The 16,510-nt window shown below is 57.3% G+C and overlaps 5 protein-coding genes across 5 annotated transcripts; 1 reads left to right on the top strand and 4 right to left on the bottom strand.

Annotated features, from left to right (window-relative positions):
- Positions 1–495: 495 nt before the first annotated feature.
- Positions 496–4,387, top strand: ROM2 (CNH domain-containing protein; the record flags this gene model as incomplete). The annotated part of the gene is given in 4 exon segments (XM_083194894.1): positions 496–546; positions 558–3,282; positions 3,339–4,186; positions 4,250–4,387. The coding sequence occupies 4 exon segments, from the start codon at positions 496–498 to the stop codon at positions 4,385–4,387; spliced, it is 3,762 nt and encodes a 1,253-aa protein (XP_083049807.1).
- Positions 4,388–4,909: 522 nt separating this feature from the next.
- Positions 4,910–6,218, bottom strand: ACO1O0_005472 (uncharacterized protein; the record flags this gene model as incomplete). Its single annotated transcript, XM_083194893.1, has 2 exons — positions 4,910–5,917; positions 5,988–6,218. 2 exons carry the CDS (start codon positions 6,216–6,218, stop codon positions 4,910–4,912), a joined length of 1,239 nt encoding a protein of 412 aa, XP_083049806.1.
- An 880-nt stretch (positions 6,219–7,098) lies between these two features.
- Positions 7,099–9,247, bottom strand: ACO1O0_005471 (Pal1 cell morphology protein-domain-containing protein; the record flags this gene model as incomplete). The annotated part of the gene is made up of 5 exons (XM_083194892.1): positions 7,099–7,901; positions 7,955–8,489; positions 8,560–8,772; positions 8,890–9,092; positions 9,220–9,247. The coding sequence occupies 5 exons, from the start codon at positions 9,245–9,247 to the stop codon at positions 7,099–7,101; spliced, it is 1,782 nt and encodes a 593-aa protein (XP_083049805.1).
- Positions 9,248–11,224: 1,977 nt separating this feature from the next.
- ACO1O0_005470 (uncharacterized protein) lies at positions 11,225–12,094 on the bottom strand (the record flags this gene model as incomplete). Its single annotated transcript, XM_083194891.1, has 3 exons — positions 11,225–11,337; positions 11,408–11,807; positions 11,858–12,094. The coding sequence occupies 3 exons, from the start codon at positions 12,092–12,094 to the stop codon at positions 11,225–11,227; spliced, it is 750 nt and encodes a 249-aa protein (XP_083049804.1).
- A 432-nt stretch (positions 12,095–12,526) lies between these two features.
- GYP2 (rab-GTPase-TBC domain-containing protein) lies at positions 12,527–15,958 on the bottom strand (the record flags this gene model as incomplete). The annotated part of the gene is made up of 2 exons (XM_083194890.1): positions 12,527–15,466; positions 15,533–15,958. The coding sequence occupies 2 exons, from the start codon at positions 15,956–15,958 to the stop codon at positions 12,527–12,529; spliced, it is 3,366 nt and encodes a 1,121-aa protein (XP_083049803.1).
- Positions 15,959–16,510: the final 552 nt, after the last annotated feature.

The following is a 16,510-nucleotide window of genomic DNA, read 5'->3' as shown; positions in this document are numbered from 1 at the left end:
AGCCCGCTTCTGGTTTCTGATGCCTCATCTCTGCGACGCACGTTCCTCTATCCTCGGACAGTGGCTGTGAGGCAAAGAATCTCGACAACCCGCCTCCTCGCCTCGACGATCGACCCCGTCAAACACCCCGAAACGGCTTCTCCTGAGCGAAAGAGCGCCTTATTAGTCCTTCTGCCACCCGTCAAGGCAGGGCAGGGCAGGGCCGTGCGGCTCAAGCAGTCCAGAGCCAAGGGACGGACGTATCACGAGACACCGCACCCAAGACATCCCTCATCCTCTCCGCGTCGACCGACGGCGGCACTTCCGTCGACGTCGACGCTTCATCCTGCGACGGGCCATTTTGTGCCCTGAGGTCGAGAGCGGCCTCTGAGGCTTCGCTGCAGTGCGTGCTGCCACGCCCATTTGCGCTTCCCCTCCCCTCCCTTTACTGGGTCGGCGCCGCCTAACAAGAGGCTTTTCGCTACCTGCAGCCCTCGAAGATGGCGGACTACCATTATGATCCCCGAGCAGCCCCCCAGCGCCCACGAGGCGGCTATCCCGACTCCGGTAACTCCCAGCGAGATGCTGCCTTTTCCAACATTTTCGGTGCCGCTCCGCCCCCAGGCAGAACCCAGACCATGACATCGTCCTCAATGGGCCCGGTGCCAGATCAAGGTCGGACCCAGACTATGTCCTCCCATGGCCAGGGAATGCAGCGCCCACCGCCACAGCGGCCGTACCCGGGGTACTATGGCGACCACGATCAGACAGGCGGCCACCGCACTCGAACTATGGACTCGAGCAGCGTGCCCAATGGCTACTACCAAAGCCAACGAGCGCCGTCTGGGGGATACCAGGGATCTTCACAGCCGCAATACTCGCACTATCAGCAGCAGCAGCAGCAGCAGCAGCATCAGCAGCAGCAACTGAGACGTCCCTATCCTGGACCCCAAGGGCCGCCGCCGCCGCGGATGGATCAACGCGGGCCACCTGCTCAGGCGGCAGGGGCGAGGTATCCTCCTCAGAGACCTTACCAGGGAGGCGGCCAGAGCCAGGCGATGAACAACGACCCCTACCGGTCGCAGTCCATGGTTTCCTCTTCCCGGCCACAAATGTACAACCCGCCCCCGAGCTCGTATCAGCAGCCACCCGCAAACCATTTCCGGCATGCCCCCTACTCTCATCAGACGCAATCCAGAACGACTGCCCAGGGAAGAGTCGTCCCAGAGCGTCACGAGGACCGCTCTATGTCCATGACAGGATCCTATCATCCTCAGGATCGGGACCCCCACCAGACGATGAGCGGTCGGGTTATTCCCAACAGGCGTGCACCTGCAGAGCTGCCCGCCTCGAATGGGTATGCTACACCTAACGGTGGATATCCGCAGGCGCCCGGTGCGCAGACTAGAACTATGAGCATGGCGTCTTCTACTGCAGGTGCCGACCATGCTAGGTCAATGTCGATGGCCTCTACCATTGCGCCGACAATCACGGCCTCAGAATCTGACGCTGGCACGGTCGTTGCTTCTCGACAATCTAGAAGCAAGTCGATTGAGAGTGAACGCCCACCCACAGCTACCAAGATTCGACCTCCTCTTGTCTACCCGGCCATGCTCTCCAAGGTGGCTGAATGCTTCCGTCGAAAGATAATTACTGGTGAGCGGACCAAGAACGAACTGACGTACAAGAATGCCTTCAGTGGATCCGAAGCCGTGGATGTGCTCTCCTACATCATTAGGACCACCGACCGCAACCTCGCCCTGCTTCTGGGTCGCTCTCTGGATGCACAAAAGTTCTTTCACGATGTGACATACGAGCATCGCCTGAGAGACTCGCAATCTGAAATGTACCAATTCAGGGAGAATGTGATGGAGGAGCAGACAGATGACAAGCCGACCGTCAACGGTGTCTTTGTTCTCCTATCCGAATGCTACTCTCCCACTTGCACGCGGGATCAACTCTGCTATTCCATCGCGTGCCCCCGCCGGCTGGAGCAGGTCTCCCGGCTCAATCTCAAGATCAACCCCGGCTTGCGCAAGCCCGAGTCTGCCAATATCAACGACGATGAGGCTGATAAGACTGATGAGCAGAAGCTCTGGATCAATTCGGTACCCAAGGAGATTGCGGAGAAGGTTTCGGAAAAAGAGCAGAAGAGGCAGGAAGTTATTTCTGAGATATGCTACACCGAGCGAGACTTCGTCAAGGATTTGGAATACCTCCGCGACTTTTGGATTGGGCCCTTGCGTACCAAGGCATCTCCCATCCCACCACAGCGCCGAGAGAAGGTGGTCAAAAATATCTTCAGCAACATCATCGATCATCCTAGCATACATGCGGTCAGCTCCCGTTTTGCGAATGCCCTGACCGCTCGACAGCAGAAGGAGCCAGTGGTGTACAACATCGGTGACAAGTTCCTCGATTTTGTTCCCCATTTCGAGCCTTTCATCTTTTACGGTAGCAGGCAGCTGGAAGGAAAGTATGAGTTTGAGAATGAGCGCTCGACAAACCCATACTTCTCCAAGTTTGTGGACGAGATTGAACGCCGCAAGGAGTCTCGGAAGCTTGAGTTGAATGGTTACCTCACCAAACCGACCACGCGACTGGCTCGTTACCCTCTACTGCTCGAGAACGTTCTAAAGTACACCGAAGACGGTAACCCTGACAAGGAAGACATTCCCAAAGTTCTAAACATGATCAGGGATCTCCTTAGCAGGGTCAACGCCGAGTCAGGAAAGGCAGAGAACCGGTTCAATCTTCGCAAGCTGCAAGAGCAGCTTCGATTCAGGCCTAATGAAAGAGTTGATCTGCGGCTAACCGAGGAAGGGCGCGAAATGGTCTTCAAGAGCCAATTCAAGAAGTCGCCTACCGATCCCTCAGAAATCACGGCCTTCCTCTTTGACCATGCTGTGCTCCTAGTTCGGATCAAGCAGAACGGCAAGAATGAGGAAGTCAAGGCTTACAGGAGGCCGATTCCGCTTGAACTCCTTTCCATCCGTGAAATGGACGAGGTTATCCCCCAGCAGGGAGTCAAGCGCGCATCATCAAGCTTGATACCCTCAATCAGGGCTGCAAACCCCGACAACAAGAGGGGAGATGGATGGCCAATTACCTTCCGCCATCTGGGCAAGGCAGGATACGAGTTGACAGTCTATGCCTCCAACCAGGCAGCACGAAAAAAGTGGCTCGAGTATATCGATAGCGCACAGCAGCGTCTCCGTGCTCGGGCAGACTTCTTCAACACCACTGTCATCTCCAGCAACTTCTTTGTCGGCACAAATCACATCAACTGCGTGACACCTTTCGGTAAGCAATGCTCGGTCTTGTCCCGCGGACTTTGGGCCTCACTAACACATTCGCAGATGGCGGCCGCAAACTCCTGTTTGGCACGGACAACGGCATCTACGTGGCTGACCGCAAGAACACAAACCAAGTTCCTAGGAGAGTCCTGGAGACTACCAGCGTCACCCAGATCGACATCTTGGAGGAATATCAACTCCTGCTGGTCCTGTCCAACAAGACTTTGCTCTCCTATTCGCTGTCGGCGCTGAACCCCGACGAGCCAGCCCTCTCTAAGCGGCCGAAGAAGATTCAGAATCACTGCAGCTTCTTCAAGACCGGCATTTGCCTAGGCCGACACCTTGTCTGCTGCGTTAAGTCCTCGGCTTTGTCGACGACAATTAAGGTGTTCGAGCCCAATGATGCTATGACCAAGGCGAAGAAGCAGAAGGGTCTTGGCAAGTTCATGGCTGGCGGGCAGGACGAGCTCAGGCCGTTCAAGGAGTTCTACATCCCCACCGAGTCGACGTCGGTGCATTTCCTCAAGTCCAAGCTTTGCGTTGCTTGCGCGAGGGGATTCGAGGTTGTGTCGCTCGAGACGCTCGAGACACAGTCGCTACTAGACCAGGCGGATACGTCGCTCGACTTTGTCGCCCGCAAGGAAGGCGTCAAGCCCATCCACATTGAACGACTTGAGGGCGAATTCTTGCTCAACTACTCCGAGTTCTCCTTCTTTGTCAACCGCAACGGCTGGCGGGCCCGGCCAGAATGGCGGCTTGACTGGGAGGGCACTCCGATCAACTTTGCGCTGAGCTACCCCTGGATTATTGCCTTTGAGCCAAACTTTATCGAGCTGCGCAATATCGAGAATGGTGCGGTCCATATTGTGCCGCACAAGAATATCCGCATGCTCCATAGCAGTACCCATGAGGTGAGTGCCCTTGATGAGATGGCACGACTCGACCCCCCGTTTCCGATGCTAACTAGACCGCAGATTCTATTCGCGTACGAAGATGAGCGGGGAGAGGACGTGGTCGAGGCTCTTGATTTCTGGAAGAACACGACCAACCAGCGATCCGACACGACCGGGGCACAATCGCCTCCGGCCAGCGGAGGCCCGAAACTACGATAGGGAGCGCCGCCCGGTGCGGGAGGCCAGCGTGCCGTCTAGCAACCGAAACGGTCGCGTTGGAAGACCCGATGGCATGCAGTCGTGTTCCACACCCAAGTGTTTTTGCGCCACAAACGTCCCCATTTCCGGAGGTGACATCTGCGGATACGGATGCAAGCTTTGTTCAGATTTCCAAGACGAGGGGGCAATTTCCCATTACCTTTTCTTTCCCTCTTACGAAGTGTCCGAGTCATAATGGGCGTGTATGAGACGACAAGACGTCTGGGGCGTTTTCCAGCCCAGCGTGGTTTGCTTTTTTTTTCTTTTTCCTTATCTCCTTTGCGCAAGAACGAGGCAGAGCGTTGGACAGATGAGAGCGGAAAGTTGGATCCTGTAATCCGGGGCCGAGCGTTGATATGACGAGGTATTCTGAGTTACATGGCATCGTGGCCTCGTGTCGTGGATACTACTCGGGCGGTTGTTTACATATAATTGTATGCAGTTATTGAGAGATATCATCACCCATGTCATATGTATATCGCCTCACACTCGAGGTCCTCCAAATCCTGCAGTAGGCCTAACCTCCCCGTACTCCTTCTTCCCCTTATCCCCATTGGCAAACGCATCCACGACCCTCCTATCCTTCACCTCCACCGCGCCCCATCTCTGCTCCCTGCTTCCCCTGACTCCCCTCTTCTGCTTTTGCTCCCATACACCCATCTCATCCAACAGCACCTCCACCACCGTAACATACTCCCCCTGCCCCTGCCCCTGCCCTTGCCCCTGGGGCGCGAAAATCTGATTCGCGTCCGTAGCCGATCGAGGGATCCTCGTGCAGAGTAGATGCATATCTAGCATCTGCGTGAAGACGAGCCCAAAGGTAGGCTTGTTCCTCCGCGATAGCGCGGCGCCGGGGTAGCCCGGAATGGCCGGCGGGTTGAAGACGGAGCGGAGAATCGGGTCGAGGGGTCTGCTGCCGCTGCCGCTGCCGCTGCCGCTGTTGGTGGTGTTGCTGGCCGGGTTGGAAGGGGATGTGGTGGAGGTGGTGCTGTTGAGGAGCAGGACGAGGGGGTGGGAGGGAAGCGTGCGCGAGAGGTGCCGGAGGTGAGAGGAGACGAGCTGGAGGGCGGAGTGGGCGGCGGAGGAGGAGCGGTGGGTGAAGAGGCTGGTGAGGAGGGAAGAGACATGTGTGATGATGATGATGTCCGGTGAGGTCTTGCTCTGCTCCTGAGGCTGTTGCTGCGGAGGCGGCGAGGCATCATCATCCTCATCTTGGCTGTCCTGAATCTCGAGGGCCGGTGGTGATGGCGGAGCGGGCGGACGATCGAGGTCGGCGAGGACCTCCCACACGCCGTCCATGTCGAAGACGCACGACAGCATCACCTTGTCAAGATGCTGCTTAACTTGCGCGTCAGAGGGTGGCCCTTCTATGGAAGCGCGGATCCCGTCCCTCAGCGCCTTGAGCAGCTCGCCTGCCGGACGAGGCGTGATGACGAGCGCCGTCTTGACCACGCCGTCGCGCAGCCCTTGGGCCAGGAACTGCACTGCCAACTAGGAGAACGACATAGCTGGTCAGTACCAGTTTTGCTGCGCCTCATGATAGGTAGATAAGAGAACTCACCGTGACGCCAAACTCTTCCTTCTCAGCGCTCACACCCACGACACTCCCACGCTCCAACCCCCCAAGGAGGACGTAGTCGTCGATCTCGGCGCACCCACTCCGGCAGTGCCCGAGCTGCCGGTTCCCATCTCGCCGTCGTGTTTCATTTTCAGCAACAACGGTCGCCGGAATGGGCTCTAGTGTGAAATGGGACTCGCTCGCCTGAGACCCCCGAGGTAGCGGGTCGGCCATGAGAGGGATAGGTGATGAGGGTGAAAATGAGAGTGAAAAGTGGCAGTAATGAGAATGAGAGCTGGGTTAACGGCTGGCTGACTCAACCGTTTCTCGTCCTCCATTGAGATCAACCCGTCAGATACGATGGAATTGATAGCTCCATGATGGCTTGATGATCATTGCCATGGGACCGTGTATGTGTCGAGTTGAGGCGTCGAGTCAAGGTTTACCTTCCATCACGACGAGAGAGAGAGGTTGTACGAGTAGGTACGTGTATGGATGATGTATGACTAAGGCGAGCAGCACTAAGACACCCAGCACTACGCGTAGACTTCACAGCGGCTGGCACGATCCAACCAAGGTATTGACTTCACGACTCTCCTACCAATCTGCCTACAGGTATAATAAAGTATAAACAGTGCAAGTGACACTTTCTACACTCCCAACGCAAATGCTCTCCCTCCAAAACGGTTCCAGGCCTCAGACAACAAGCGTGTTTGCTAACATTGGGGCTCACAGTCTCACTCGGTCACTATGGGAGCGCTATCGCCTCCTCTCCTCAAGCCGAGAACATTGTCTTCTGTTGATATTCTCTAGTCCCATGCAGCAGGGAAACCGAGCGTGTACCCGCACCTTGTCCTCCCCCATGGGCATCTCCTCTGTCTCGCTGCACATCCCAAAACGCCAAGTCTAATTTATGGAGCAATATGCTTCTGCTGAGGTTTCTCGCCGGCCCCAACTGCTCCTCACCCCCGCGAACTCATGTCGAGCAAGCACTCAGGACTGGACCCCGGCTTCCCCCCCCACTTCAGTTTGCTGTTATTGTCGTTGTTGCAAGAGCTCTCAAAACAGGGTGTCACAGCCCAGTTTCATTCCACGCCATAGCGGTTTGCTTCAACTACATCGCAGTCCCAGTTCCAGGGTTCGAAGGGGGGCTAGCTGGGGTCGGATCGAGGGTTTTAGATGGTCTCCGGGGGCCGCCCTTCAAGCTCTTCATCCGGCCCAAGAAGCCGCTAGGCTTGGCAGGCTCGTCGGACGGCAAAGAACCGTCCGCAGTTGCACGTCGCTCCAGGGCCCCACCGGAGCTGGAGCCGCGGCGCCGCGGCGGGCTGTTCGGGGACATAGCGCCGTCCCGAGCCCGTACTGTGAACCCCTCCTCACCCTTGCCGTACTCGGCGAAGAACGGATTGCCCTCTGCCGAGCCAGCGCTAGTGACGTCCTTGCTACTGTAGGCATCGGGCGTTGAGGTCCGACCAGGATAATCTCTGGGACCCTTGTTCATGTGCCGGATCCTCTGAGCCAGGGACTTTTTGCGCTGCAGTCCACCATCCGCCATGTCTTGTTCTTGCTCTTGGCGAGTGCGTTGGATGGCAGTCCGAGCTGCAGGTGTGCCTTCCAGGAAGGTGGATGTCCCCAGGCCAACGCTCTGGTCGCCGTGGATTATATCGCCCCGCGCTACGGGGTCAAAGACATTGCCATCGGCCTTGGCGGCCTTGGAAGTGCCGTAGGAATAGTCCCGGAATGCCTCGTCGTTACCTTGCCCCAGGAACGTGGAGTGATCAGCCTGCTTGTTAAGGGGACCAGCTCCGCCGAGGGAGTTATTGAGCGAATCCTTGGGGAAAGCCTGCATGGGTGCCCGTCGACTCGTGTTTCGGTTCCGGTGAGGGTTGAGGGCATCGAAGGGTCCGTCATGGTGGAACACTTGTCTTGGTCAGTACGCCAACTGAATCTCATTCGCCAGGGCAAAAACATACGTCCAGTTCCATAGATGCCTGTGGCATCTAGCTGATCGATAATGTCCACTCGCCGATTCGGCCGGCCAGACTTGCTTCTTGGCTTGCCATCACGCCCCTCACGACCTTCACGGCCCTCGCGGGGCGGACGCTTCTCGCGTTTCTCCGTCTTGTCAGTCTTGTCAGACTTGTCTGCTTTGTCTGTCTTGTCACGAGATGTTTCAGGAGTATCGATATCGATAAGAGTCTCTCGCTTCTGCCGCTCACGCTCCCGACGCCTGGCAATCATTCGCTTCTCCTCCTCTGTGAGGGGCATCGAGTCGAAATCGAGGACAGACGAGTCCGAGTTGCGCCGAGGTCGTCGCTGTGATGGGCCCTTCCTCGGCGGCGGCATTCTACGACCCTTCAAAGCTTCGCCCTGAGGGCGTACCGGTTGCTTCCCTTTGTCGCGGTCGGTCGGGGGCACGTTCTCGCCTTTGCGCGCAGTAACAGAAGCTGGAAGCTGGAGACCGATTGTCGTCTCAACGGGCTTCTTATCGTCCAGCGTCAGGGAGTTCTGCAACAAGGATGGCCCAGTCAGTCACCAGCGACCCAAAGCTCGGGTTGTTTAGGAGCGGGGAGCATACAAAGATCTCCTCAGCGGAGAGAGACTTGGTGTCTGAGTTGTTGGACATGGCCCCGGGTGACTTCAAGGGCGGAGGTGGCTGGTCGATGAAGGGGTTCCGGGAGACTGGGCGAGGCGGAGGGTCATCGAAGGGGGAGGCGGGAGAGGCGGGAGAGGCAGCGCTTCTGCGGAAGGGGTTATTGGAGGAGAGGTTGATACTCAGGCTGGCGGATGCCTGCGAGTCTGTTGCAAGTTAGTATGAAGGCGATCAGCAGGTGGCGAGCGGGCGCGTGCAGTTTGTGACGCTGAGAAAACGACAGGTTGGGAGGGATAGGCATGGGTGAAACGAGACAATCTCGTCGACATGACACAGTAGGGCCAGCACAGAAAGTGGATCGACGATGATGCCGGCTGTCTTTAGCTCTTTGCTTTTCAAGATAGCGAGGGTCGCAAGGTCACTGCCCCCTTTACGGCTGGGCGCCTCTAGCTCCCTGGCCTCTGCCTCGACGGGCAGGTTGGGAAGAATCCCTCCCGACCCGGCAATATGGACGAGCGCTTAGGGAGGGGCATGAGGGATGGGGGCAAGTACAACGAGTGGTGCATAGGTAAGGAGGCCTAGGATCATGGCCATGGGGGTGGGGGGGAGACGTGTGAGGATCGAAGTCGTGGGTGTTTCACATACCTCGCTGGAACCCATCAGAGGCCGACATCGTGGTGGATTTGACAGACAATGGTTGCCACGGTGGGAGGTGGGAAGTGGGAGGTGGGAGATGGGAGTTGTTGGTAGGTGGTGGTTTGCCGCGAGTTGGAAGCTGTGGTGCCGATTGTCGCAAGAGACGGGCGAGTTAAATTCCTCTGGGACGAGAGCCAGGGCCTAGCGTCATGCCAGAAGGGCCCGGGAAATCCGTAGGTAAGTAGCAAGTACTACTGGAGTGCTGAGTCGCAATCGAGCCTAATCAAGCGATGCGGCGAGGGTGTCGCTGGGTTCCCGAGAGGCACGAAAATTTAGGTGGTCAAAGAGGATAATATGAGTAGTCAAACATTAACCTGGAACTCGAGAGGAGGTGGCCACGGGCTGGCTGGGGTCGGGGAGTGGTGTCGGGGAGAGGGATTCGCATTTCACCAACGGGGCTTGGCAATGAGCAGCCCACTGCCCAGTGTAGTACTGGGGCTGGGGTTCAGAAGGGGGGGGGGAGGAGGGGCCTGGCACAGTGGCACTGCCGCACTGGTGCGCGCCAAAAAGGGGGCGTTGGGCGCCGGCGTCTCTGGCGGCCAGAAGCGCCGCAGCTCCAGGTTTAATAAAATGCTTGTGATTAGCACGGACCATGGACCACAATCGACCACTGGTGGATCATGGCCCATGGACGCCCACTGGTAGGTAGTCTGTCTGGCACCGGGCAGGCTGGCGGCCGATGGGAGTGACGCGTGTGCGGAGGGAGCGCGAAGCAAGTGCCGTAAATCCCGAACGGATGCCACTCTGGCACTCAGTACTCGTGCTACTCCGTACGTAGAGATTTAAGGGTCGGTGAGTGGCCGGGGGCAGCGACACACTCGGGCACTCGGTCACTGGCACGAGGACAGCAGGTTGTTCGGCTTGTGATCTGCAATGCGTTGTGGTCCGGTGGCGGGGCAGCAGGAAAAGAATCGCTTCCTGTCTGCCAGCCGACTGCCAGGTTGTCGCAAACTTGGATGATATTTGATGCCTACAGGACCCTACGAGTGCATGTCAATTATTAGGCAGTATTAGGTATTAGGCAATAATAGGCAATAATACTGATTGGAGCATGCATGGTAAACCACTATCGATAAGACATACGTGGGGTAGCCGACTGCGAACTCATCGAAGGCTTAATGAGCCCGTCGGCGCTGCTGGCTCCCGAGCGTAGCGCGCTCCGAAGCTGTAGGCAATACGTACGTTCTACCAAGTTCAGTGGATGATGCTATTGAGAATCTGACAGGCAACGGGCGGGCTGGACAAATCAAATACTGCAGCGATAATTTGGAATCGCAGTCCAAAGTGCGGAGTAAATAGCATTACGTTGAAAGAGAGTGTCCGTGAACCCTCCTTCCTTGATCACAAGGGTCTCATTTACGTTATGGAGTGCCATGCTGCAGAGCAATATGCAAGGCTTCAAGACCACGGGCCCATAGTATCCGTAAAGGGGTGTCCACTGCCCACCACCAGGGCCCGGCACCCCTAAAACCTCGCTTCTTCACCGCCAAGTCACTATCGCTGCATCTCCACAGCAGCCAAGCTTCTCACCAGATGGATGCCCAGATTCTGTCTCGACTTTGGCGACGCATACTAATACCACGACTTGCTACTACTAGTAGGGAATAGTAGTACTCGTATCTGGCGGCGCGTCTTCTCGGCGCGATTCGTGCACGGGCCGTCCCACAATACGAGTTGACTTTTAATAGCAGCAGTGCCAGCATTCCAATGACCTCGTGCATTCTAGCCACTCGATATGGCCAATTCCCCAATTCCAATTCCCCAAGTGAGGTCAGGGCTCCACTCCGTATTCGGGCCCGCGCCTGCCTGCCCGCCGCCTAGATCCCATGTCTTGAAAGTTGCCTACCACGGCAGCTTCAATGGCGTGGAGAGATTTGTCCCCAGCACCGCCTCTGCTGTGCCAATGTCCCCTGGGCATGGCCGTCCGTCATTAGCATAACCCCATCATGGCCAGTTAATCAGGGCACTCACCGGGACCTCTCGGGGCCCAGAACTCGCCCGTCTTGGACATGTCCAGCTTGTCTACCCACTCAACCAACGTCTTGGCCGCCTCGTCTGGCGTAACCGCTGTCAAAGAAAAACAGAGCTCCAGTCAGCGCAGTCCCAAAAGTTCTACACAAGACGGGAAGCACATTACCGCCGCCCGCATCCCAGTACTTGTCGAACCCAACATTCTTGGTCATCTCGGTCCGCATGAAGCCCGGGTGGGCCATGCCCACGACGACACCACTCCCCTTCAGGTCCAGGCTGAGCAGGCGTCCGGCCATGTTGAGCGCCGCCTTGCTGGCGTGGTGCGCGTAGTTGCCGCCGCCCTCGCTCTCGTGGCGGAGCGTGATGCTCCCGGCCTCGGACGACACAAGGAGCACCTTTGCGCCGCGCTGCAGGAGCCCGGCCCGGGCGAGGCGGTGGACGACGAAGACGGGTGCGATGGCGCTGGTCGTGTACATGCGCTGCTCGGCACCCCAGTCGGGGCCCCTGTCGGCCGTGAAGTCCTCTGTCGCGAAGTAGCCAGCCGAGACGATCTGCGCCGTCATGAGCTCGGGATGCGGCAGCCGTAGACATGGAACCTCGTATTCATAGTACTTACGGCTGCGGACAGCGGGCTATTGGAGTCCGGGAGCTGGGATACCAGTGTGTCCCCCACGGCCGAGTCCATGAGATCAATCCCCGTGAGCCACTTGACGCTGTCGGGGAAATCCTTGGGTGCGCCATTGGAGTCAGACCTTGTCGTGCCGTACACGGTGACGTCGGGACGCGAGGCGTATTGCCTGGCGAGACTTGCTCCCAGTCCTCTGGTCGCACCTACAATCAGCACGCGAGACATGTTGAATCTGTAGCCTCGCTGTCTAGATGGAATGGGGAAGTAAACAAAGTTTCTGAGGGGTCTGTGAGGAGGAATGATGGGGGGCGTTGGTGACGTGTACTGATGCCGCTCGACATGGTGTCTTAATGATGTAATGAGGCTACCCAACTTGACCTTGACGCTAGATACTACCTATCTGAAGGTAGTACTGCGGATGCATGTTTTACTAGTACCAATAATGCGGGGGGGACCAATAAGCAAGTACCCAAGTATTCGTACGAATAGTCATGATCCCATTGAAACGCGGCTTCATGCGGTACTGCTGAGCCGTGTGATTCCAATTATCCCAGATACATCTTTCCCTGTAGTGGTCCCGGACTCCAAAGTTGTAGACCATAAAACAACGATAACCCTCTACACGTACACCGTTCTCTCTGTCCACTTCCGCACACCTCAGCCTTCAAACTCTACCACACCCGGTTCGCTCGTCGTCGACGGCCTCGGCGGCAGTGCTTTGTTAGTCCCACTCTCGGCCGCCGTCAGACTATCCCCATGATCCTTTGCTGCTCCCGCTTCCGCATCCGCTCCACTGAGGAGATCGCGATCCGAGCTCTTGACAGATCGGCGGTCGACCTCCGTGCTGCTGCTTCCGCCCGGCCCCTTTCTGACCCCAATAGCCACTCCGAGGTCCTCGTCATCTTCATCGTCGTCGTCTGGCCTCTGTCCCGGCAGTGCGTTCTTCTCCAGCTCCTTCTGCGCCTCGTCCATGCGCCGGCGCACCTCGGTCGCCACGCGCATCCCGTCTGTGATGATGCCATCCATGACTCCACGCAGGCCGCGGCCTGCACCAGCGGGACCGGTTTGCATCGGAACGGGCGCCCGGGAGCCGAAGCCGAGACTGGAAAAGGTGGTTAAGCCCGGAGCTGTTGTTGCCACTGAGCTTGGGATGCCATCAATCACGTGGAAAGAGGTAGGGAAGGATGACTCGAAGAATTGCTCTAGCAGCTCATCTGCCAGAACAACCATCCTAAAGGTAGGGAGTGTTATATGCAGAGGATGAGCCGGGTCCAGTGCTGCGTTGGCTGCCTCTGATTTGGCCTTGGACACTCGTCGTGACTGCTTTTCATCCCCACCCTGATTCACGCCATCAGGCTGCTTGGCTTTGGTCGGAGTGGCCGATGGCGAATCCATGTCTAGCAGATTCTCCTCCTCTTCCTCCTCATCGTCATCATCGCCAATGGCAAAAGCATTGCTGTCGTCCTCATCGTTGGCCTTGCCCTCGGAAACTCCCTTCCCCTGATTATTCGGGTGATCGGGGTCGGCATATTCGAAGCACCGGCGGATGAATGCGCTTACACTTCCCAGGAACCGCTCATTAGTTGATGCGCCAGGAGGCAGGCTTCCCTGTGTCTCGCGGACATTGGCATCGCCGTTCAACGTAAGAGTAGAGCCAGTTGGGCTCAGAGTCCCTTCGAGGCCTCGCCGGGAGAGGAATAGAAGGGTCTCAGAAATCCGTAATATCCCCTCCCGGTCAACCTTGCCATCCCCATCATCGTCATAGAGTTCAAAGAAGTATGTGATAGTGCCCATGATATCACGTTTGCCCCTTATCCTAGCCAGACCGGTCACAACATTTTGAAGGGTGAGAGCCCCATTTCCGTCTACATCCCATTTCTTGAACAAACGCTCTAAAAACTCGTGCTCGGCAGGCTCGGGCCCAGCTCCCCACGGGGACATGATCTCTGCCGGCCTTCGTGCACTCTGATGTCGGGGACCCCTTTCCCATTCGGAGCCCCCATCTCGTCTCGACGTGCTCGGTGAGTCTGAGATAGCCCATTTCGACATGGATGCCAGGAACTCTCGGAAGGCGTCATAGTCCATGAGGCTGGTACTTGGTCCCAGACCAACACGCCCCTTCTCCACCTGGCTCTGAGCTGACGCGGAGAAAAGATCTGAGGCCCTCCCCCGGCTTGTCTTTGCCTTCCTCTGCTTTTCTTGCTGAATCATCAAAGTTCGCTGCTGTCGATCGTACAGAATGTTGTAGAACCTGTCGTACAACGCCCCTAACTCATCTGCGCTGAGAAGTTTGCTCTCGGGACCCAAGTTGCGGATCGAAGTCCTCTTAGCAAAGTTTTCAATATTATTGAGAACGGCGTCCTTGTTCTTGAGCCGCAGCTCGGTGATGCTGCTGTGGGTGATTCCAGAAAACTCCTTGAACGCGACAACCATGAGCTCTTGGAACCTCGTCACGGCTCGCAGCTTGGGGTTCTCAGACTTGGGGTGGGCAGACTCGTCAAGACGGGAGAAGTAGGACTTCAGGACGGAAATGAAGTTGCCGTCGTCAGCAGCGTCGAGGAGCTCCTCGCCGTTGATCCGCAAAATCGCCAGTCCAACCTGGAACAGGACCTTAGGACCCTCGACAAAAAAGACGTCCAGAACCCGGAAAGCAAAGACAAGGGGCATCGAGTTAATGTAGAGGGAAAGGAACCAGGGGAGGGATACCACGGAGAGCTGGACGTCGCTCTTGACGAGGTGATCCCAGAGGATCGGCATGGTCTTCTCCACCAGGGACTCAAAGACCTTTTGGTCTAAAAGGGTCCCATACATGGTTGTTGAGTAGTATCCCGGAACGAGGCGATCGCAAAGAGCGGAGAGTAAAAAGAAGGCCTGGGATTCAGACATGTAGATGAGGAGAGCCGCCACGACGATGTTCATGGCCTGACAGTAGCCAACATCGGGATTGATCCAACTATAAGCAGTCAGGACTCGGCGTAGCCGGCTGATACCCTCATCGCTCTGGAATCCTGGGTACTCTGGCAAGCTTCGGTTCAAGTCCTTTTCGATCTCGTCAATAGCGAGCGACTCTTGGCCCTCGAACTTTGCCAGAGTCTCCGCGTACAGAGATGGATTCTCAAGCCGCAGATAGATAGATCCAGAGGTAAGCTCCCAGATCTCGCCACGCAAACGGTTGGGGAGGCCGACACGGATGAGCTTGTGAAACGTTGGTTGGCGGATCAAGGTGACGTTGCGTCCATTATCTCGCAGATACTCGGCCCAGAGCCGCATCTTCGCCCTGTCACGGAGCTTCTTAGGGTCGCCCGGGTACCTGAAGACCATACCCAGGCCAGCATCTGGCGGGCTCGCGCCCTTCTTGTCTTCGGTTCGGAGGAGGTATTCGGAGTAGTTTTCGGAGACGACCTTCCGCAGCTTCCCCACGCTGCCGACGCCGGCCCTGAGGCCCTTCTTGAGACCATCACAGAAACGCTCGCAGGCCTGGCGAGTTCCCGCCAGGTGGATGATAATGCGCTGCTCCCGGCCGTCCTTCTTTTCTTTGCTTATATCCTTGGGTTCTTCGAAGAGTAGACCGTTCCACGTAGTGAAGGCGAGTGCGAACTAAGTGGTGTTAGCGTGCTCAGCGTGCTCTGGATAGCCAGAGGTAGGGCTCAGAGGTGACGGTACCTGGAAGTTCTGGCTGCTGAGCCTCTCCACTCTCCTTATCGCGCAAAGCGGGAAGGTGAAGCCGTTACCGCTAGGCCCGGCGCCATGAGTCTGACCGGTGAACGCCGATGACGTGGAGACACTGGCGGACTGGGAGAAGCTCGAGGGCGTGGTGGAGAAGCACATGTAGCTCTCGGAGAGGTGCAGCTTGCCGGCATAGTGCCATCCTCGATCGTGCTCCTTGTCGCCCTGGGTGATGTTGGAGGGGGGGATGGTGAGCTCGGCATTGATCTCGTAGAGGGGGTTCTGGGTGGAGGGGAGGCGGAATTGGCTCTGGAACAGCGAGGCCTTGGAGGGATTGCGATCAGAGCTGGATAGGTTCAAGCCCTGGGTGGGGTCGATGAGCTGCTGGGCCTTCTGAACGATGTTGGTGAAGTTAGAGAACATTGTCCTGGGTCGGCCAGCGGCGCATGACGACGCCGGACGGGCTGGGAGGGGGGTTCGGATGGGGGATGTCAGAGGGCGACCACGGCTGTGTTATTGTCGGAGCGGCGGCTGCGTGGACGAGGGATTGAAGCACAAGAGACACGGTGGGTAACCGTCTCCTGAGGCCTGGCGTACGGAATAGAGGAGGGGGGCTGATGGACGGGCGGATGGGCGTAGGTGGTCGACCTTGTGCTGATACGGGATGGAAGTGCCAGCCACAAGCTCCCGTCAGCTGTTGACATGGGCCGTGCACTAACAATTTCGCGACGTCGCCTCCAGGGCTGCCCTGGCGGGCTGCGTGCCAGGTGCCTGGCAGCCACAGCCTACAGAGCCTGTGGCCAGTGACCACCCCACCACCACCACTGTCTCTCCCTCCCTAGTGGCAGCCTGGATCCGTAGGTACTTCGTACCAGTCTATTGGCTAAAGTACCTACTTAGGTATGGAAACCTCAACTTCACCGTCACCAGTCAAGGATACAATTCAACAATACATGTTCATCCGGGAACAAATCG

The sequence above is a fragment of the Amphichorda felina genome (genome assembly GCF_050947745.1).
Source record: "Amphichorda felina strain 45539 chromosome Unknown scaffold_5, whole genome shotgun sequence".
NCBI lineage: Eukaryota > Fungi > Ascomycota > Sordariomycetes > Hypocreales > Bionectriaceae > Amphichorda > Amphichorda felina.
The sequence above is the reverse complement of the archived record's forward strand: the minus strand, read 5'-3'. Positions and strand labels throughout refer to the sequence as shown.